The sequence below is a fragment of the Epinephelus moara genome, chromosome 19, assembly GCF_006386435.1.
Source record: "Epinephelus moara isolate mb chromosome 19, YSFRI_EMoa_1.0, whole genome shotgun sequence".
NCBI classification, from domain to species: domain Eukaryota; kingdom Metazoa; phylum Chordata; class Actinopteri; order Perciformes; family Serranidae; genus Epinephelus; species Epinephelus moara.
Genome location: NC_065524.1, coordinates 8,338,663 through 8,362,585, shown reverse-complemented (window position 1 = coordinate 8,362,585; position 23,923 = coordinate 8,338,663). Strand labels below are relative to the sequence as shown.

The following is a 23,923-nucleotide window of genomic DNA, read 5'->3' as shown; positions in this document are numbered from 1 at the left end:
TAAATGACAATGAAACGCACAGACTTAGTCAATCTAATGAAGCAGCTAACAGCATTTTCCTCTGAGGAAAAATGCCCATATCTGACAATTAGCGGCTAACAAGTCACGTGGTGACAAAACAAGAGGACGAGTAGTGATTAAAAGGAAGTCATTAGCACGGCAGTACAGATCAGTCATGGATGTGTCCGTCACTGCTTGGCTCATTCAGTGACAAAGCAGACAGCTCCATTGTCACTGATGTCGGACCACCTCAGTGACAGTCAGAGGAAATCGCCTGAAGGTGAAGTTATTTGGCAGCTCTACAGCAAATGTCCCAAGGTGGTGTGATTGCCTGTTCAGATGAATGATAACAATTGTCTCGACGCTAATTATCACTAATGTCTTTATCCTACACGATCAGCATTTAGGACGTGGGTGTGGGTTTAGAAACATTTTATCAACAACAGGAAGAAAAAACTGATATGAGAAGTGAATTATATTGAGTGAATTATAAGTGTGCATTATGTTGTGAGCCATTAAAGGAACAGTGTGTAAGATTTAGGGGGATTTAGTGGCTTATAACCATGAGGATTGTAGATTGCAACGAGCTGAAAACTGAATTATGTGCAGAGGTTTCCTCCTCTCCAAAACAAACGGTAATAACACAGAATAAAGCAGTTTCATGTTTTAAAAATTACTGTTTGTCTTATGCTTTCGTCATGGAGGGGCTGCTAACTACAGTGGAAAACCCATATTGCCCTTTCTAGAGCCAGTGCTTGTTGCCCATTCTGGACAAGAGACCAGCTCCCTATGTGAACATTAATTGTTCATCCCAAGGTAACGAAAACACAATGATTCTTATTTTCAGGTGATTATACACTAGAGAAAACATACGTATTAATGGAGTTGTTCCGATACCAATATCAGAAGGGCCTCTAATATTGCCGAAAATACTGGATCGAGTATCGGCCAGTACAAGAGTCTATGCACCTATCTGATACAATTTATTAATAAACTTTGAAGTTGTTTCATAACTAAACGACTAAAACAGTAGCCTTTACAGCAAGTTATGCTGTGCAGCCAGTGGCAGCTCCTGTCATAGCAAGAGGGTTCCTGGTTCAAATCCGGGGTCGGCCCTTCTGTGTGGAGTTTACATGTTCTCTCTGTCTTAACATGGGTTTTCTCCTGGTACTCCGACTTCCTCCCACAGTCCAAAGACATGCAGGTTAATTGGTGACTGAAGTTCAGGTATTGGAATCGGTACTGGGAAGAAAGAGAAGGCACTGGAACATCTCTACTATTAAACCTCTGAAATGTAGCTGACTTTATCCCAAAGTCTGCAACAGTGCAACACAAACCCTACGCACTGTCCTCAGTGCTGCAGCCCCATGAATTATTAAATACATGCCAATAGTGAACAGATAGAAAGCATCCCTACTGAAAAACAAAGGCAACCTGTGGGTATTTAATTAGCAGGGTGGGTGCTCCTGTGCATGCCTGATCATGCGGGGTAAAGGACGCCCAGGGGCCGGAGAAAAGCTTGGCATCGTATTGGTTTGCATCCAAGCTGTCCGATCCATCACCCTGTCTGTTGACTGGTGTTTGCAGAGCCAGCCCTTATTAATTATCAGCTCATTTGGAGAGGAGGGGGTGTCAAGGGTGGAGAGTGGGCGGTAGGTGGTAGGTCCTCTTTGATCAATGTGAGCAATCGCTGCGAGAGAACTCTGCTGAGGGTGATTAAGGTCAATTTGGCCTGGCACGCTGGATGTCTCTTCCAGGAGAGGATGCCCCTGGGATGGAGATGTGGGAGGTGAATGTTTTAGCTTTAGGTAGCTGATCCGCATCGCTGTATCCTATTGGCAAACGTTAGTGGATCGCACTAGTGATTTCTTTTCAGCCGAGTGGGTTAAACACACTTATCTAAATAAGAGAGAAAAACACTGACAGTGTAAGAGACACTTCAGCTCAGTGAAACAGCTCACTGCTGCCTGTTCAAATGTTGTCTTCACTTGCTTAAAGGGACAGTTCACCCCCCAAACCATAAACGCATATTTTTTTTCTATTACCTGTAGTGCTTTTTATCAATCTTGATTGTTTTGGTGTGAGCGGTAAGTAAGCGAGTGCAATCTAGTTCTATTATATTGGAAAGAAGGAAGACATCTCACACATCTCAGCAACTCAGCACTACAGGTAAGAGGAAACTATTTTATTTTTTAATTTTGGGGTCCCTGTCCCATTATCCCACATTTAGCTCTCACAGCTCTTTAAAGACTTAAAACAGCTAGTAATTAAATCAAATCAAAATCAAAATCAAATCATTAATGGTATCTTCCAAAGTTTCAGCCTCTTTAGCTACAAATTTCCCTCTTCGTCTTTCCCAGTGTTTCCTCACTGAGCTGCAGTGTAGAGACTGTAATACAAAGGAGCACTTCAGACCGTCTGAAGCCTACAACAGTTTTTTCCTGACCCATAAATACTCGTGTCACCACCATGAGTCTTTACATATTTTACTCCACCCATCTTAAGTTAGATGGTAGATTACAATTTTACATACAAAACATATGATCATCATAAAAGAGCATAACTGCAGTGTTTACATCTACCTATGCAATTATATGTATTAGGGATGTCACAATACTCCAAACTACCATACTATTCAATTTGACATTCATATTTAGGTTTTTTTCCCGGCACTGACAGCTATGTCATTGTCAGACTATCAAGGTTTTATGCCCTGATAACTGTCATTTACATTCAAATTCTCCTTTAAGGCCAAATTTAAACATACATTAATTTTCCATAACTGCTTATGCTCTGCGTGAGAAGAAGGATACACCCCGGACAGAGTGCCAGACTACCACAGGGCAAAATTTAATTTAATTTAATGTAATACTTTCAAACAATTTAAAATGTAATAACAGTAACAGTGTCACCAGCCATTGGGAACAAACTGCTAAACAACAAGAACAAAAACAAAAGCCAGTATATAGCAACAACTTGAGTTTCCTCGCCTGCAATAAGTTATCTTGATGGCTTTTTGCAGGTGAGGAAACTCAAGCAGTTGTGGCGTGTGGTACCGGCTTGTACTTTTTCTGTTTGTGACACATTCATTGTTTACATAACTCACACTGAGTCTTCATCTCCAACTCAGGCAGTGGCCATAGTGGCTCTATAAGGCTACCAGTGCACTATGTTGTCTTTTTCAAGTGTTGTTTGTTTTTTTTGTTGTTAAGTCTGAAGCATGCAAGTAGGCAGGGGAGGAATGAATTTAAAAAAAAAGACTGGGAGAATCGCTGTTCCTGCAACAATTTTCAGTCGATTTTCGATTTAGAATCAAAATCGTGACACCCCTGATGTGTTTGTGATGCATGTTGCTGTGCAGATTTTTGGAGAGTAAAGTGACCTGGGTGGGGTGGTTGGGGGTCTTTTTCCCCCTTGGAGAGTGGGACTGTGAGAGCTGTGAGGGCTCTCAATAGACAGAGGATTATGGAAATCAAAGCTGAGAGATTAGCTAATGGGAATATAATGGCCACTGACTGCCTGGGTCAGCTGAGCCATGCAAATGAAGCAGCTATAGCCAGCGGCGGAGGAAGAATCGATATGTATGGGCAAAGTGCTGGTCAGAGATAGCCTTATATCAGTAATGCTACACAGACATACATGTGTGCGCACACATAAAAGAGAGCGAGGGCCTGAAGCCAGCAGACAGGAGTGAGCTTTCAGCGAGAGGACCCAGCTCAAGAGGGGAAGCGGAGATATCGCCAGCTCCGGCCCCGGCCCCTCTCACTGATGTCAACAGGCAGCATGTGATTCTCCCCGACGCCTGGCTCTCATCCCCACTGACACAGCACTGAGATGCAGATGCTGGTCGAGCCCCACTCTCCACGCTCCATCAAATATCTATTCATCCCGCCTTGGCCCCAAAACACAACAAACGTCCTTGTAGACAATCAATAGTGCTGCTACCAGGACAGCCAAGTATTACGACAGCATTTAGATACACTAAGTAGTTTATTTTCCTACAGACTCTGGACAATCTGACATCCACCATTTAGGATGTGTGGATATTAACCTTCTTCGGATGTATGAGGTAAAGTGGGTGTCGTAAAATGCAATTGACTGGGACACATGACGGCCTTCATCATCAAACTAAATGGAACATCGCCTCTCTTATATATCAGAATACCAATTTTGAGCGTGTCAGAAAAATTTCAATTTCAGGTGGGAGCGGCGGGACTCCGGCTCCCCGTGCCTGGCCTCTCCCCTCTCATTTTCATTCCTGCCTGCTCGGCGCAGCCATTCATCAGGACCCGGGCAGAGGACACCTCCCGCCTGCTCACAAATGCATGGAGCAGGCAATAAAATTAACCTTGTGGCAATTGTTTTCCCACCCGTTTGATGGCCCCGTGTCAGCTCATCCGTTACAGGGGGAAGGAATAAAAAAGTCAAGCTCGGATGTGCAAAAAAATTATGACCGGTGGGGGGGTGGAGGGGATGTGTGCGTGAATGGAGCCGAGCTAATGCCAGATTATGGAGTCAAAACCCGATCAATCAGTGTTAGGGAGTAGCTGAAAAGATGGTTGCTTGTTGATTTGTGTCTGGGAACAATAAAGAGCATCAAGAGTCTGGTAGGTGGTTATTATGAAGACTACTGAGCAACAAGATGGTGTGATATTTTTACAGTTCAGCTCGCCACCATCCCTGACCCGGCCCTTTCACTGGGCGGGGAGGGACAAGACGGAGGAGGGTGGGGGATAAGAGGTGGGGGGGGGGTAAAAATCCTTCAGAGGGTGTTTATTTGCTCTCAACACCTCCTAAGCGATCAATATTTTTAATTTGGGTCCGAGTTATTATTTTTCACATCACTGCGCCGGGGAGCAGAGTAAAGTGGCTCATATTTTAGCACTAAAAAGATCGATATGACAGGCTCACCTTCACTCTGCCCCCTCGGTGGCTGGGGGCCGCACATCATAATGGACGGTGGCGAGGTACACCCGGCCCGCCTCATGCTGGAATCACATCATTATCTGTGGCTGGAGACCCCCCACACACACACACACACACCAACACCACCACAACAACCCACCCTCCACCGCGGGACAACAACACATCCACCTCCAACACAACTGATTTGCTCCCCTCGGCTAGATCCCATCCAAACACACACACACACACACACACACACACACACACACACACTGGTAAACACTTTATCAGAGCGCTGTTTATGAGGAGAGGCTTGGTGTGTGTTTGTGGATGTCTAAGTGTGTATGAGAGCAGCTCATGCCCACTGCAGCGATGATCCAAGAGGGCAAAAGGCTCAATTCCCTCAGATTTGACTCCTTGTAATAAATGCATCAATTTCTCCACCTCTTTACACAATCTATTAATTATATCTACATTTTCAGTCAAAATATTTTCACACAGGGAATGCCCACTCTTTGGGTCTCATAACTCACGTCTGATGGCAGATTCATTGATTGTCGCTCAACCTCATGTCCTGAGTGTGTGTGTTTCAACGTGCGTGCTTGCGTCAGTGTTTATTCATCTTTGTCACTATATATGTGTGTGTGTGTGTATGCACTTATGTCTGCCCTGAGAGTATGAGTGATGGCCGTGGAGAGTTATGGCCCGGCCATATTACCGTGCTGACATCTACTCCATTCAAGTGGCCTCAGTCGGTGCCGTACTTCTCACCATATTGAAATAAGAGCTCTCTTAGATTTAGTTAGCAATATTTTAACCTGCTTATATGGCTGCTGCGGTCTTTTTAAACACAGAGCTGAGAGGTGGAGGTGGGAGGGAGGAGGAGGAGGGCTGCTCCTGCTAGTTAACCTCCTTGTGTAAAACCAACAGACTGTACACAGAGACCCCTCCTCTATGACCCCACTTTCTCTGGAAAGTATATAATCTCTATATGCAACCTGGTTTTGTTTCATCATAAAAAAGATGGAACAGGAGGGTGATATAGGATGCAGTTAAAAAAAAAAAAAAGGCGATAAATGCGAGTGACACGCATTTCTGGGTAATACCGTAAACACACTCACGCTGAGGCCCTGTCAGCACAGAGGGACACTAAGTGTTCATAAATTCCTGGCCGAGCAGAGCGGTACTGATGATTGCATTACAGCACGCTGCCTGGAGGAGAATTAAGGACTCACCTCTGGAGCAGAGTGAGGCAGGGCTGCTGGCAGCTACTGACAGGGCTGCTCTACTGACCAGGGATCAGACGGCAGCGTGGGCAGGAGAGGCAAAAATTAGAGCCATCTAACTGATGCTGTTAATCATTTTGTGGGACTGTTAGTGTGGTTTCTGTGCCACAGCCACACCAGTGACTTCTCTTTTGAGGGACAGCCTTTGAGTCCACGTCAATAAGGACTTGGGTTTTGTCAGCAGTATCTGCTTAACCAGCCTGGGTCTGTTCTACGCTATACTCTGTGTATCTATGATAGGCTTTTGACAAGTTAACTTTTCCTCTAGTGCCGGCAAATATCTCAGCCTGAAAGCTTACTCTAAATCTGGTCCTTTTGCATCTTAAGATATTTCTTTCCAGTTGAGGATTCTCATTTAGTAATTTCTTCGTATCATAATCATTGTTCTTGTGCACTTAGCTAATCTTTTTATTTCCATGTCATGCAAGTGATTCAGCACGACCCACATGGGATTAGAAGACATTGATGAAAAAGAAAAAAAAAACACGAGTTTCAATATCAAATGTGCATCCGTTTACTTTAAACTAGGGATGTGTTCAAAGGGTTTAAACAATAAATTCAAATAATAAGTCAATTACTACCCTTTCTAGTCAGCCCGGAAATACTAATTGGTTAAACTTATTATTGAAATTATCATTTTATATGATTGTGTTCATCCAATGAAAATGCTGTTGTAATAATCAGACCAATTTCCTGAAGTTTTATTTTCAAAAAGAATATGGCCCCCAATAAATGTTATTTGTTAACTTTTATTTAGTAAGTTGTTGTCATGTTTTGTGAGACCATGTGCAATGTTAATAATGCACAGAGCAAAGTACCACACATTTCAACGGAATTTAAACTTTTTTTTATTGGAAAAAATGATTAATGATTTCAAATGGCTCAAAAGTATGTATTTTCAAACAGTGTTTTTTCACCTTATGGATTAAATTGTGCTCAATTCTGACTGTTTTCTGAATGTTTCCTTACATTTAGACTAGTGGACTGGTCTAAGTTTAAACTTCCATTTAAACCTCAAGGAAATTAGGCATTCGGAAAAGCTTTTAAAAATCTACTCAAATTGCAGAAAAAAAGAAAAGATATGCTACAAGTATTAAGTTTACTCTTACATCTCTGGTTTCATCTTAACAAACACTGCGTAGTGCCTTGTATGGATTAGCTTTGGATTTCTGCTGTTTTTGGTTCTTTTTCTCTTCTCTATTTTCCTTCGTTTGTGCTCCTGTATGTCTTGCTTTCCATTTCTCCTGAAAAGCACATCAGATGTAATTTGGCAACTCCATACAAATTAGGAATTTGACCTTAGACTTCCATTGTATGCCCTCCTTTTGTTCTCAAGTTATCTGATGATCACAGAGGAGTTTATTAACTGTAAATGTCCATTCAAATCCGAATGTACTTCAGAAATGACAAGGCCTTGGTGGTTTTATGTTAAGTACAACTTATCTGACATTAAATTAATCAAATGACCCACTGACCAAGTTCACGAGGCCTTATCGTTACATCTCTCTTGTTCCAAATAATGTAGTATTACTGTATGTAGTCTTTGCAACCACACTTAAATCCGGTTAAATCTTCTTTAAAGGTATTAATTTAGGCCAGACTGTCACTTGCTTTTCATTAGAAGTCTGTAACCACTTGCAGTTTGTGTACGCTCTAACATAAGACACTGACCTCAAGATAATGAAATCAAAGACTGGAGACAGCACGCTTTGAACTTCCAGTACAAGCGTCTTAGATCCATGACACAAATTGTTCAGGACAAAGTGCTTGCATACTATAACACTGTCCCTCAGGCTGAACGCAGTTGCAAATACAAACACACCCATGCATGCACACACACACAACCACAGGGTAAAAGGAGACAGCGGTGTCCTGTCAAGCCGCAGAGCCTGATTTATCCTCTGTCGCTGCTCTCATTCCTGTCCTGCAGACCACAGACATGAGGGATGCTTTTAATTTCCCATTAAAATGCCCTGGAACAACTGAGGGCTGAAGAGGCAGTGTGTGCCGCTGTGTGTCACTGTCTGTATGTGGATAGCTTGATTAGACCGTGTGACAGTGGTAGGTGTGTGTTTGTACATGGCGGGTACTCACAGGCGTTTCTGTTAAGCTGTACAGACACCAGAGTACGAGTGTGTGTCAGGAAGCGGTAACATTAGCGCACATCATTCCAGATGACACTGGCTGCAGCTCCAGGGCCGGGCCCACGATAAATATTAATGGCCGAGAACGAGTGGATTGGGAGTTGAGTTATCAGGGCGGGCCTTCCTAATTGACATTTTACCTGCTGTATACCTTAACAGGGCTGTAAAACACCGGGCCCGGGCTCAGCCGTTAGGGGGGACGTGTCAGTCAAGCTCTTCCCCATCACTGCTGCTTTCCTCTGGGAGGAGAGGAGGAGCTCCGGCTCGCCTCCACTTCTCATTGTTCAGATTCAGCATCAAGGTGTTACATGTAGCAGTAATAACATCGAGACTTTAGTACAGTTTAATTAAGAGAAATTCAGATACAGTAAACAGACAATGCTCCCTTCAACCTCTACAGCGCATTTTAGATTATGTGCCAGCAGGTTGAATTTGCGAGTAGAGCTGGATTGACTTATCTATTAATTGATAAGTTATTAACTATCAAATTAATGATGAACTTATTTGATAATCAATTAACCTATTTGAGTATGTTTGTAGAGAGAAAAAAAGGTCAAAATTCTCCAATTCCAGCTTCTTAAATGTGAATATTTTCAGGTTTCTTTATTTCTCCACCACAGTAAACTGAATTATCTTTTGGTTGTGGACAAAACAAGACATTTGTGGACGTCATCTTTGCCTTTGGGAAACACTGGTCAACATATTTCACGATTTTCTGACATTTTGTAGGCCAAACAACTAATTGATTAATCATGAAAATAATACACAGATTCATCCACAATGAAAATATTCATTATTTGCAGTTCTGTTTGGGGAAATATGTTGCTTTTTATAAAAAACAAAAAACAAAAAAAACAACAACTGCTCCTTGCTAAATAACTTATTCTTTTTCTGATTGGCTCTAGAATTCCAAACTTTCAAGACTTTAAAGGAGATATGGTTTATCCATGTCATCTGTATTTGAAATAATGCTATTCAAAGATACCAAAGTCCACCTGTTCTATATACATATTCATATTTTTATCTTTTTTTTTTTTTTTTAGATTTAAGCACAGTAACAATGATCATTTTCATTGCTTATTACATGCTGAACATTTTCTCGATTTGTCTTTTTGTCCATAAAATATCAGAAAAAAGTTAAAAATAATAAGTAAATAAATAAATAAATAAAAGGCCCGAATTTCCCAAATTGAGCCCAGTGTCACATATTCAAATTGCTTGTTTTGTCCCTTCAACAGTCTAAAACCAGAATAGGTTTAATTTACTATAATAGAAGTCTAAGCAAACAAACATAAAGCCACATCTTAGAAGTTGGAACCACAGAATTATTTGGATTTTTTTGCTGATTAAGTTTGTGTCAATCTCATAATTTTTAATTTTTTTTTCAGCTCTGTTCAAAGTTGTAAAAAACAAAACAAAACAAAAAAAAACCTATGTAACACAATTTCACACATTCATTTATCAATCACATTCCTCTGTCACTGACACAGAAACGCAGTTCAAACACACTCTCACACTGGGCAGGCATGTAAACAATCTCACTGGCCTTTAACATACACTCGCTACATTACTACACTCCCACTCATCCAAAACATTCACTTGGCTACTTCCAAAGAAACTCACATAACCGCGTACAAAAAGACAACAAAAACACACAATCATACAAAGTGAAAGCTCTGGACCCAGAACAGTGTTCCCACTTACATTATCTGAAAATTGACAGGCGGGGCAGACAACAAACAATTATCCCCGGAGCACGATGGGGAGAAGAAATCGAAGATTGAGAAAACAAATATGGGTGATGTCATCAAAGCTAAATGGCAAGCCCTGTGTGAGAACGACTGGAGAGTCTATTCATATTTACTGTTGCCAAGATTTCAATATCAACATCATAGAAAGCGCATCAGATGTTTCCCTTTCCACTGACTGCTTCACAAAGAGAAGCACAAACTGCCATCTCTATTTGATGAAAATGAAAATACAACAAAAAGGTTAATCTATAGACAAACACCATTAAATAAACAGCTCATAATGCCGGGATATTACCAACGCTTATATGAAATGACAGATAATTATATTTTGCGAAGGCCGATGTTTGTAATATTTTTTTGAAAAGAGCAAATGTGACTCAGTGGTTGCTGTGATTTATGAGCGTTTGTGGAGGTGCAGCGTAGCGTGGTGATAACGGCAAAATCATGGAGGAGAAGCAAGACGCACACAACTCAGTGATCACACACAAAATGGGACCACAGTTCATATTTGGACCAATCTCCTCATGTTACTCTATAGTCCTTTTTCTCTACATAATCTCCTGGGAATGCAGATATGATCATCTGATCCATCTGTAGTCTGTCAGTTAAGTATCGGACATAAAACTGCACTTAAATACATGTCCCTTGTAAAGCACCGGATGGTTTCAGAGGTCCTCTGCTGCTGGGGTTAGGTTTGAGTATCTGGCTCCACCAAGAGGCCAAAATGCAAAATGTCTATTCAGCTGTGGAACATATTAATGAATGAAAAGGGTCATTCACCAAGTTTTAAGTTAAATCACAAGCAGAATTCAGAACACGATCAAATCCAGAGATGTTAGTTTTATTTACTGATGCATCTGATAAACAAAAACGTGATATATGAAGATGATAATAATTAATATGCATCTTTCAGACGACAGTGTACAACACATTATCCCACTATTGGACTGAATACTTTCACAAAAACTGGACGGATTTGAATATTTGCACTGACTGAGTTTTATCACGTAAGCCAAGGAGTGTTGGGTCAGTGTATCTGACTTTAAAAATTAACTTTATTAAGACTTAGTTTTGATATCTAAAAGTAAGTACGAGCTGATGCTTAAGAATTCAAAATTTGCTTACAAATCCTGATAATCAATAAAAAAAACAGTCCCAAAACATAAAACAAGTTTTAATCTGAGCACTGGCAACAAAATTATTTCCAACTATCTACTGTCATCTTGTGGCCATCTGTTGTTACTACACATTGAGAAAAAAAATTGCTGTACATCATATTGTTGTAGGTATATTAAGCTGGGATTGAAGACATGGCTTCATTCACATTTACTCCAAACAATACCTCTCTGTGCATAATACAATGAGTAGATCCCACGAACTATTTGTACACGTTTTCTTTGTATCAGCCAACAGCTGCAGGTCTGCAGCTTATAACAGTTTGCAATTCTTGTGTCTTGTCTGTGGTCTGTCTTCAGATCCTGATATGCATACCCACCGTAAATGAGGCATTCTAAATTATGAAGTCACTGTGAGCAATTCAAAACCAAACACCATGGTCAACGTTTTCTACAGACTTTGGCTGCAACTGACAGTTAAGCTCGGCCGTTTCACACCTGACATGTGCATCGTGGGTGACAGTTCTGAGTTTATCTTTTATCTACAGCGAAAGAACGTCACATTTCAACCACAAGCTAAAGTTCCACCACAGTGTCCTAATTTAAGAGGCTGTGATCACAGAATGACTTGTGTGATGACGCAGTGTCACTGTCTGATGTGCTTCCTTGTTAGATTCATCAGAATTCAGAGAAATCGGGGTCCGTCAAGACGATTTAGATTGAAAGTGTAGTAATTTAATGATATGACATAACTTAGAGTCTTTTTGTGCTGAATACATGTCATTCTGCTTTCCGTTTACCACCTTGTAAGACATCGTAGCTCAAAGTGCTGTCCGATGGCAGCCCTCAGAAACATTTTGTGCAGCAGCAACCCTAACATGACATGAAATGCATGCATTACATCAAAAACATCTGTGGTCCATTTACATACTTTCACCTTTACTAATCGCTTACATGTAACAACTTGTAGAAAGCTATTAGTGGCATGCTAACTAGTGGCACCTCACAAGTGTCGCAGGAATTATATTCTGTAATCAGTGCTTGTGCTGTAAGCTAACTGTAGTGATCAATTTATACTCGGTCAATAAACGCTGAGCGCTATGGTTGTATGACAGTAAGGGTTCTAATGTTATTTTGTGTGTGTAAAGTTTGGGCTAATCACTCCTGAATAAAAACCAGGTTTCTGAAACAGATTGAATCAAGAAAGAAAACTAAAAATCCACCTTGAATGAAACTGCAGACCTGAAAAATGGAACTAAATTGCTGAGCGTGTGATTCAACACATCCATGTAACACATGTAAGCTTCAAGTAAAATCACTTAAAATTCCAAGAACGTGTTTGTACTTTCCCACAGAATGTGAATGCACCATCACCATATCAAACAGCACTTACTGTGAAATGCTCCTGGGATTTGTAGTTCTCATCGAGGTAGACGCGGGCTCTGTTGTACTCTCGCATGGCATCACTGGACAACAGCTCTCTGATGGACAGAACACACACACACACACACACACACACACACACACACACACAGATATATGGAAATGTCAATCAAATCCAGAAGCACCCAGGTTTTCTTCAAGTTGAACCATATTTAAAAAGACTACCCTGGTCTAAGTTTTTCCCTATAAAGCATATCTTTTTAAAAAAAAAACATTTTTTGCTGTGCTGAAGTACAGCTTTGATGCGACCAGTGGGGGGAGTAGTCCGCCCAGTTTAAAACTCCTGCATGTTCCACATCGAGGGGGTGTTTCCTTATCATAGAAAACTACTCAGCTATTACCTTTATATTAGAACAATTAGGCAAATAACCACATTATGAGCCCAATACTTACTTCACAAAACAATCCACGTGTGACATGGATGCCTCATAATTCTTCCCGCCCACCTCCTGACAGTGCACTGCCAAGAAGTGAGGCTTGTGTGACTGTACTGTCTGTAAAGATAGAGAGAAAACACAGGTGAAAAAAGAGGTAAAGTGCATCCGTAACAGCTGTAACAACACCGCAGTAAGCCCATTTACTCCTAATAAACAAACTTTAGGTTGAATTATTCAGTCGAGCGCAAAACCTAAATGAGCAAGGTGCCTGGGCTTCCACAATTCTTCCTAACTCAACTCTGTGACATGCTACTATATTTACACAAGACAAAGTGCCTCGCTAATGTAGGCAGAAGGCACTTAGTGAGCTTGTTCCACAAGCATAACGTCGGCCCCTCTTCGTCTCCCATCAGGGATGTGCCTGCAACACAGTATGTATGTACAGCAGGGTGTTACAGATGCTCACACGTCAGCGCTCATGCTGGCACATCACTCACTATACCAAGAACAACTTTAGTGCTGTAGGAATATGAATGCTTATTAGAATGTGGGCAAGACTCCAGCAAATACAGGCTGGTATAGAAAAAAAGAAGTTGCATGCATGTTAATACAAATTGGTGGTTATATATTGTATAGAAAGTCAAAGTGGTGAAATTCACTGCCTGCAAGCTATCCCATCCAGAGTCACATGACCTCACGTTGCTTTCCTTTAACATTCCCTCTCACACACAGCGAGGTGTTTGTGAGCACCCTGTCAGAGGTGTTCAGGGTGGCTGACCTCTAATGGAAAAATCAATAGCACATAGTGATTTACAGCACTCACAAGCACTCACAGGGTCAGCCCTATGGATGGTAGGCAGAGAACATACATCAATGTCACTGGGCACTGGGGGGGTTGGAGGAGCGACAAATGGTCCCTGGACCCGAACGGAGCCCTGCTACTTCACCAGCACCCCACCTCGGCGTTGCATTATGCTCACTACAGGCCCAATCAAATAAAAGTAATGTATGGCAATAACACTATGGATTTTCCATCAACCTATGGCTTGTCACTTAGCCCGATGACCCAAGAGCGGGGACCTACAGCAGCTCAAACTTGGAAAGATTAGTGGACCTATCAACTCACGATGGAAAAGGTCACACTCTCAAGGAGCCTGCAACTAATGTCAGGCTCGAATGTGACGTGAGGGACGTGTAGGTGTGTATGTGCACACTAGCATGCAAGTGCTTGTGTTAGTGCATTCTATTTATCTTTCCAGGCTGTAAATTCAGGTCTGCGTTGGCAAACAGACAGCATCCAGGTGGTAATTTCATTACCAGAATCACCAGTGCTATCAGCCCAAAATCAAACAGCATCAACCAGTGACCTTATTTTACTTCGGCAAACAGCAAACCTGTGACCAATATCCATGTAGATCTACCACTGTTAAGAAGAAATTCTGTTGACATTTGGGTCGAGCAGTGGCAGAAATATTGACACGTCAAATATTGTATCCATAAAACTTGATTTTATGATGGGCAACAACAGTAGTGGCCTCTCTAAACAACCTCCAGACAGTGACAGCTGCTATGGCAGTGCTGAGAAAAGCCTGTCTGGCTGTGCTGACACGACTAACAGAGTGCTGCCATATGGGACCATTTCTCAACCTCACAAGGATGTCAGACACTGATGTGTTTGATATGGAGGTGTGTCCTCTCTTCTTTTTCTCTTTCCATCTTACCGTGACCTGATTCTTGGCTTCATTTGAATTCCAAGGAGGTTCCCGTTTGTCTGTATAACATATTTGTCAAACTGTGCATGTGAGTATGCTGGAGGCAAAGAGGCCTGTTAAAGTAAATACTGCCCTGCTCAATGTCAGTGTCTTCCAAATTCACAATCCTTTACTCAGTGATAACAGCCAACATCCACAATGCTCCTGGTTGTGTATCATGATGTGTTCTTATCATCATTGTGGTTTTGGTTGTTTTAATTTTGATCAAAGAGAAAGCCACATGACACAAAATGATGCAATGAAACTAAGTATACTTACTCAAGTACTGTAACTTATACCTTTACTCCACTACATCTCAAAGGTAAATAGTATTCTTTTTACTTTTATTTTTATTTACACTACAGCTTTAGTTATTTTGCAGATTAGTTTTCATCCCCTTTCTGTCCAATAAAAAACATGTATCTCCAGATGTGTTGCTGTTCTTGAGCAAAATTAACTCTTTAAAAATCCTCTTTGATCAGCTGGAAAATGTATCATCACAAAGCTGAAAGCAGAGTTGTTGTTTTTTTGGGGAAAGTGGTTCTTACAGGACACTCATGCTACAAACATATGATGATCTTATAGAATATGATGCATTGCTGTAGATTAAAGTACCCATGAGTATATAAAGGAGTTTAAATTGGCATAACATAAACATGTACAGCAGGAAAATGCGACATACACATTAATGCAGCAGTAATATTACTCCAAAAACATCATTTATAATAGTACACTGACAGGTAACATTGTACTGCACAATGACTACTTTTACTTTATATACTCCACGTACACTCTACTGATAATACTTCCTTACTTTTACTTAAGGCTGTGAATGAAGGACTTTGCTTGTAGTGGTGTATTTTAACAGTGTGGTATTTGTACTTACGTAAAGATCTGAATACTTCACCACTGGTGACACATGTGACACATGTATTAAAAGACAAATCTCAGTCATAGCTCATCATCTGAAGAAACTGAAAATGTGCTCGTTGCTGAAAGTGTGCACTTGAAACATTTGACACAATTGAAACACTGAAGCAGTTGAAGTTGTAGCTGAAGCGGCATCCAAATACTAAAGAGTCGAACGAGCAATTAAAATGTAAGAAGTTTCAGTTTAAGCCTGAGCAATGAGTGAAGCATCGGCTGACAGTGAACATTGTTTGAGGAGTTCAAATTTTTTTATGTTCAAAGCTGAAGACTTGAAAGCATTTGATGTGTCAGTCAAAGTGTAACCATTAAAAGGAGTTTAAATGTCAGTTAAAGGGAAAGTGACAAATGCAGTTAAAATGTCAACTGCCAGGTAAAAGATGAAAGCAGTTATGATGTCAGTTGAAGAGCACAAGATTCTGTCACTTGAATTGTCAGTTTTGGAGAAGGATAAATGCAGTTCAAATGTCTGTGGACGGGTAGTTGACATTTTAGCTCAAGTGGAAGCGCTGAAGACAGTTCAACTGTGTGCACTCAATTCAAATAGTAGTAGGGGGCTTTTTGGAGAAATCAGACCCAAATGCTGGTAAGTATGCTAACAAGCTAGCAATGTTTCTAAAGAACTTGACTGGATGACTTAAGTGAATGATTAGCTGGGCATTTGGTTGACTTTTACATTTTTTTAAGTTCTTGAATGTTTTCACAACTAAATAACACATATCATCAGCTCTGTCACACTGTACTCATTCATTCATTTTTGGTAACCGCTTATCCTGTTGAGGGTTGTGGGGGGCTGGAGCCTATCCCAGCTGACATTGGGCGAGAGGCAGAGTACATTCTGGACAGGTCGCCAGACTATCGCAGGACTAACATATAGAGACAGACAACCATTCATGCTCACATTCACACCTACAGGCAGTTTGGAGTCACCAATTAACCTAACCTGCATGTGTGTTCATGTGTTTTTACGTAGGAAGAAATCATTTGTCACGTAGGTCAACATGTCACAAGAGTCACAGGACTCTGTTTACTGACTGGCTGCGGGTAGTCAAACTATACAAAACTTTTAGTTCCCACAAATTCTAATTCTTGTTTATGCTGAGGAATATTAATGTGTGTTTTAACAATTTGCGTCATCTTCAAAAACTAGAATAAAGGTCAAAAGCAGCACTGTGCACCAGAGATAATCTATCAGACAGAGAGGGCCTTTGATGAAGACTAATCAGGAGAGCCTGAGTCCTATTTCATGGTTTTTATTTGGAGGTGGGAAATAATCACAGGGATCAGAGGAGCTTGTGAGCTGACGTACAACAAAGATTCTTGTTCACTGTCCAACTGTTGATTCAGATCTTTTGATAACATAACATGGGAAATATGAGGCTTTGGGATTTAATCTGGAGTTTATCAGTAATTTTGGGGGGGTTCAGGATCCATGATATTATTTCAGATAGGGTCTTTAAATGATACATCAAATCAGTGATCTAATGACCTTCAACACTGTGCATCTCTGCATTTTACAGATCACAAGACTGGATGTGGGGACACTGTCAATGGCCTGTGATGCTCCAGAGAAGTTTCCAATGCAAATAGGCTGTGGGATTATTCAATTCAGTGTGGTGCAATGCAAAGCACTGTTTATACTGCAGGAGCAGCTTCACCGGATTCATTTAACCCAGTCTAGTGCACACATGCGGAGGCAAATGACCCTGCTTTGCTTATGTGTAAATGACTGGGATATCCTGAGACAAGGTGAGAGTCCTGACACAGGATTTGATTGGACTTACCAGAATGAGAAGTAAGGAAATGAGAAGAAAAGACTATGAAAAAGCCTAATTTACTGCATGTATCATGTGCCTCCCAAATAAGAGAAGTCAATAGTTATGTTTTTTCTCTTCATTTAGATCCACATGCTTCAATAAAACTTAACCATGGGCCCACAGCTTGTTCACTGAACAGAGTAACTTGTGATCCCAACAATTAAGCTATTTTTTGCCGCAGGAAAGTTAAAAATAACCCACCCTTAACTGTAACCAAGCCTGCTGGCAGTGTCTGCGCGCTTTCCTGTAATTCGCCATCTTTGATATTCATACCCATTAAGAACACATAAAAGAAAAGCTGAATGAGTAATAGCACAAGCTTAGTTTCACATAAATGAGTAAGTGCTGACGGCCAGATGTCAACATCTGTTTCTGTACACCTCTAAAGCCTTACATTGAGAGGCAGATTCCTGTAAATAATTCAGATTACATTGTTACAGAAATGCCCCGCAGTTCCGTTAGAAAGGAAACTAACATTTGCAGACGTCTTGCTGCAGCTCAGTTTGTTCTCACCTGCCCAAAAAAACTGAACAACACAAGTTAAGACTGCAGTTTGTCGAAACTGCTCCAAACATGTTTGGTATGAGGAGGCCAGAAAACACAGCCTGTGCAAAATGAGTCAAAGAGTAGAGTCAGATCAAAAGAAAAGAAGGAATGAGTACTGTGGAAGGTTTTGCAGCAGTAGGCACAAACATGGCAATGAACTATGACCAAGGTGTGTCCTAGAATAAATAATTTTATTTCCTGAAGGAATTCCCAGTAGCTACAAACTTAATCTGCTGTGCTGTTCACTGAGCTGAAGGCTACAACAGCCAGAGTACACACCGACATACAGACACATATAACAATGTTGTTAAATTGCAGGTACCAACAGGCAAACTAGTCCAATGCCCTTTGCTGTAGTCGCACCTTAATGAAAGCCAGTTTAACAGCTTTTACTGTTTATTTTCCAGGATGCTGCAGTGAAACTACAGAGATTCATTCTGACGCATTAAAAAAATGAGACACCTCTTTCCTTACGAGCCTGAGTCAGCAACAGTTGACAGAATGTGGAATGCATACAGTTGTGTCAGAGCATCAATACACACTTCTTTTTTTTCAGTTGGAGGGGTGGTGTCACAATCTACAATGGCGACACCAATTTCAAGTTTTCCAAAATGTTAACTGATGAAAAAATGCTGCTTCATGATGAAAACGACAGTGCTGGTTCAGTTTCGTGGGTGTGAGAGCAAAGTTTTCCTGTGTGAAAAAGCCTCTGGATGCTTGCCATGTCAACTCAAAGCAGAAGTCGTGACACTTAACTTGATCAAACACACAATGTGCTTTTCTCTGAGGTTTTCCAGCAAAAGGCAAATCATAGTTTCATAGTCCAAAGAGTTCATGACCACACAACAGGATAACTGACGGCCCAGAAGACACAGTGAGTGTATTGTGTGTGGCGGGGTCACGATGAGCTAGCGCAACATGGCTGATTGTAGTTAACTCCAGCCGTCACTGCTGGTTGTTCCCAGCCGCGCCGAGTTCAGAGTCTGATGCTTCTTTCCATGACGTCAGCCGGCAGCAGCGCGGAGCTGGCATGAAGCTACAGGCCTACCCTGTTCGCACAGGGGCACACCTCTCTCTCCCTCCCTCTCTCCATGCATGCTTTACTTTCCCTCTTTCTCACTGCACACACATTAGCATATATGACACCTTCCTCTAAAGTGCGCAAGCATGCTGAACAATGCAAACAGAATTCCTAAACAGCCGTGACCAGGACATGCTCTCTCACACACACACACAGATATGCTTTATGCTCGTGGTATCCAATAAGCTCAGTGCGAAAGAAAACAAACAGGTTGGAATCACCTGGCAATCAACATGTTTTGGCATGCCAGTGACTAATGATTACAAGGAAGAGTAAAGCAAAGCTGACACAGAGAGTTTTGGAAGCCATGCAGCTGAGGGCAGATGTTTACTTCTCTGTGTTTTCTAACTTCTGTAATTAACTGTACAATCTCATATGAGGTGAATTATTTTGGCATAATGAGGCCCTTTTCATTACATTTAAATTAGGTGGTCTGAGAGAAATAACAAGAACTACTAAAACTGGAAATTAGGAATGTCCCAAACCAGTTTCAAAGATCACAATCAGAGACAACAGAGGCTTATTTTAATTGGATAATACTAGTAGGATTAAGCCTGAAGCAACACAGTCATGTTTATTGTTACCAATCAGGTTCCAGGTATGTAACTGTATCAGAGCTGGTTTACTGGATGTTTTTTTTTTTTTTTCAATGGCTGTTTTGCACCTAATTCTGTGACACTTCTCAGGGGTGCTACAGTACATCTCCGTTGCTGACCTACCACTGCCTCAATCTGTTAGTGTAATGTAAAGCAGAGAAAATGTTCCAAATATATCATACACTTAAACTGAAAATGATTTTTTTTTAGTTGGGTTATTTTTAGGTGACTAAAATACATTCCGCTGCAGCCCCCGTCCACAGCAGTACATTGCTAAGTTTCCCTGCCCGTAGATTTGGTTTAATTGAAACGTCTGGTCAGACAGACCACCATGTTGAACTGTATATGTATATAAAACGTTACAGTTACCTCTGAAAATGACTACTTTGATTTCACATTTGTCAGCAAATTAAATCACTCGCCAGTTGTCTATCCATACATAACTGTTTTTGTTAGCGCAACGTCAAGGTTATTCGGTCTACTGGTTAAAAAATTGCATTTGAACATAATTCAGAAGGACTGTTTCAGACTGACAATCCTCTCTCTACTGTGCAAGACACTATAGGACAATGTACAGAACACCAGAGGAAACCAATGCGCATTCAAGCAGCCTGTAAATATTCAGCTGTCACATATATCTGATTTCAATTCTAATAAATCTTATTCATTAAAACTAATTTAAACATTAACTGAAATTAATATTCATTGTTACGCAGAAATCAATATATATCATTTGTCTGTGTTCCAGCTGGTGTACTTCTGTAATTTCAGCATTCCATACGTTACCCCATAACAACGAAGGTTAGTAACTTCATGTCACGATTTTATATCACATAGGAATGTAAGTATTGCTGAGGTTAGAGAACTACCTGTTACTAAAAGCTTTCACAATCTTGTCACTCACCATCACCACTACTGCACCCATAACAGAAAGACAACTAACACTAGCCAGAACCTTTCTGTAACTCGGGACAAACACAACACTGACTGTGCAGGAGCTTTAAGTGACTCAGCAGGTGTTGAAATAACAAGAACAAAACAACTAGGGCTGTAGTCTCCTGGTCGACTAGTCGATTATTTGGTCACTGTGTCACTGGGTCGCTGTGTTACTTTCATAAGGAGAAAAGTGCTACATCAGCAGCTTTCCAGGATTAATCCATTATTTCCTGCGGTGAGGGGACAGGCTAAGTTACCTGTGAAAATGGGGGTGTTTTCAAAACACCCCTGTTGTTGACAGAAAGTTGAACTCGCCCACCCTCACGCTCAGCGTCGCGGTGACGCAGACCTCCTGTCTGTGTCTGTAAGCTGAAACCATTTCCCTCAGTGGAAACAAAGCTTGTATTTACTTGTATTTCACAGATAAGAAACAATAAATTGTGGAGACAGTAAAGCATCCACTAAAATAACATTTTAAGTCTTGTGTGTGATTTATCCTTCAGGGATTTATACTTCGGGATTTATCCTGGCTTCATATAAGCAGAGGAAATCTCTGCTCGTCACTAGGCTAATTTATACAATGTAAAATGCCAGAGGCTGGCGCTAATAACGTTAGCATGTTGTATTTGTTTGGAAAACGTGTTTAGTATAAGACAGTTGTTTTGTCGGTGAATGTTGTGAATTGTAATGGAGTCGTTACCTTTGTTACATGTTGCTGTTGTCCCTGGTTTTATATGAGAAGAGGAAAAGATCGCTAGACGCTAGGCTAATTTATACAATGTAAAATGCCATGGACTTGTGCTAATAACGTTAGCATGTTGTATTTGTGGGGGAAATGTGTCCAGATAAAGACAAGTGTTTGTCTGTCAGTTCATGTCAGGTCAATTTATAGTGAAGCCAATTGGCGTACTTGTGTTTGAAACTGTCTCTATTAAGCCGCATAATGTGAGTTTTGAATCAACTATATAAATAAAGTTTGATCTGAACTAAACTTTACAGCACTTAACACAGTCCTCCACCACCGCTGACTAGTGTTTTGGAGGTGTAACTGCAGAGTGACAGACACACCACCGCAGAAGTAAAAATAACGTGCAGATTTTTTTTCCCCCCACGACTAATCGATTAGTTGAAGATTATGTGCGACTTTAGTAAACCAAGATTTTCTTTGGTTGACTACAGCCCTAAAAACAACATTGAGTAGGAATCAGTACTATCGTTGGTGAACCACCTAACGATCTTCCACTTTGTGATGGAAGTTAGTTAGCTTAGCTTGGTAGCGTTCATTTTTCAAGTTGAACACATTTTTAACAGCTTTATGGGTCCTTCTAAATGTTGAGTGTATTAAAGGGACAGACGTGTTAAAGGTGCAGTGTGCAGGATTTATGGGGATCTATTGCCAAAAATGGAATCTAATATTTATGACTTTTTTCATTAGTGTATGATCACCTGAAACTTAGACTTGTTGTGCTTTTGTTAGCTTAGAATGAGCCCTTCATATCTACATAGGGACCGGATCCTCATCCACTGGCCCTGCCATGCTGTACTGCTATGTTTCCACAGTAGCCCAGAATGGACAAAACAAACACTGGCTCTGGAGAGGGCCTTTTGTGGTTTTTATGTTCCTTGAAGGCGACCATAGTAAAGGTTAAGGGATATTTAGTTGGTTGCAATCTGCAATCTCACCACTAGATGCCACAAAATTTTACGCAATGCACCTTTAAATTGCTGATGGTTGTAACCAGCGCTAACACAACACTCATGCTAGTATTTGTAGACTATACATAGCTATAACAACCTCTAGTTAGCAGCATAAACATTAAGTTGACAGCATGTCAAGAAGAAACTGTTGTGCATTTATTTTGGCATTGTCCAGTTGTGAAGAACTTCTGATTAAACCTATGTGCTTTTATCACGAGAATGTTAATGAGCGTTTTGCCTTGGTTTGAAGAAATATGTTGTTTGGTCACCTAGAAAATAATACACAGAAAAACACTTGTGTACATGATTAATCTTATTTCTATAATGGCCAAATTCCATATCCATAAATGTAAATTCACAGGTAAGAAATTATGCTTCAGTGACTTTAGTATTAGCAGTGACCTCAAACAATACATTCAATTCAACATTCTCTCAAAGAAAAAGCTATTAAAACAATGACAATTTTCTTCTTTTTTTTCGATTTTTTTGTATTATTTGTTCCTTTGTTGTCAGATGTCCTTAGAGACAGAAATCAAAGGCCTGTCTCTTGAAGTGGATTTGCAGGTAAATGCCCACGAAAATGTAAAATGTCTCTGTTGTAAAAAAAAAAAAAATAAAGGACAAAAAATAAGTGTTGACAGCATGTCCCCTAGGTACGCCAGCCCACAGATGTACTGTACTGTTTATCAGATCAAGAAGCTCAAAGCTTAGACACGGTTTCCTCACATATGTCCTCGGAGAGTTTTATACTCTTAAAAAGGGAAATTATGCACAATAAATATAGTATCATTATTACAAAAAGTGAAAAGAATTAACATTTAGACTTTTGGGTATAGGCCTAATGTAAGTACAATGTGGAGCTGTAACAGTTAGCGAAACTGAAATACTAGATGGGGACTCAGTATCAGCAGGATCATGCTGAAAGAAAATCATTGGGATTCTGCTTGGTTTCTTGTGAATCCTACTGCAGACAAACTATCAGCTAAATTTACTCTGCTGAGTGAAAGCAAGTTGGAGTCATGTGGCAAGCCACAATATGTTTCAGCTCTTAGTAACATCACTCGTGTTGATCTGAGTTGACATTAAGAGGACTTAATGGAAGTTATTAGTGTGGAAATTACCAGGAAACCTAATCATGCTTTTAGAGTTGGTGTCTTAGATATTACTCCGGCATCACATTTAATCAGTATGATGTGTATTCAGTTTATATGAGGAAATCCATGACTCCCGCACGAGGCAATCTATTACAAACAGAGCATTTGACTGCAGACGCACTGCAGTTAAATACAGATCTCATATGCTTTGTGGCCTCAAAGTTGTTCTGAGGTCTTCGACTGTAACATATTGTAACAAATTTAAAAACATCCCGATAAATTATCTGAGTTCTATCGCTTTGGGCTATGAGCATAAATCCTAATGTTCTCACAAAATTGAGTATGTGATGGAAAGAATTTTTGTATATGCTTGAGGCTGAACAGAATGACGACAGCCAGGCTCTGTGTGTGTGTGTGTGTGTGTGTGTGTGTGTGTGTGTGTGTGTGTGTGTGTGT

The 23,923-nt window shown here is 40.6% G+C and overlaps 1 protein-coding gene across 2 annotated transcripts in view; it reads right to left on the bottom strand.

Moving 5' to 3' along the window:
• The window catches only part of LOC126406589 (inositol polyphosphate-5-phosphatase A-like), a 169,859-nt gene that overhangs the window by 91,282 nt on the left and 54,654 nt on the right, over window positions 1-23,923 (bottom strand). For both annotated transcript variants that reach the window (XM_050070953.1, XM_050070952.1), the window contains exons 3-4: window positions 13,038-13,138; window positions 12,595-12,682 (exon numbers count right to left, since the gene is read on the bottom strand). In XM_050070953.1, the coding sequence (XP_049926910.1) occupies window positions 12,595-12,682; window positions 13,038-13,138 (189 nt within the window). The remainder of the gene's footprint in view (window positions 1-12,594; window positions 12,683-13,037; window positions 13,139-23,923) is intronic.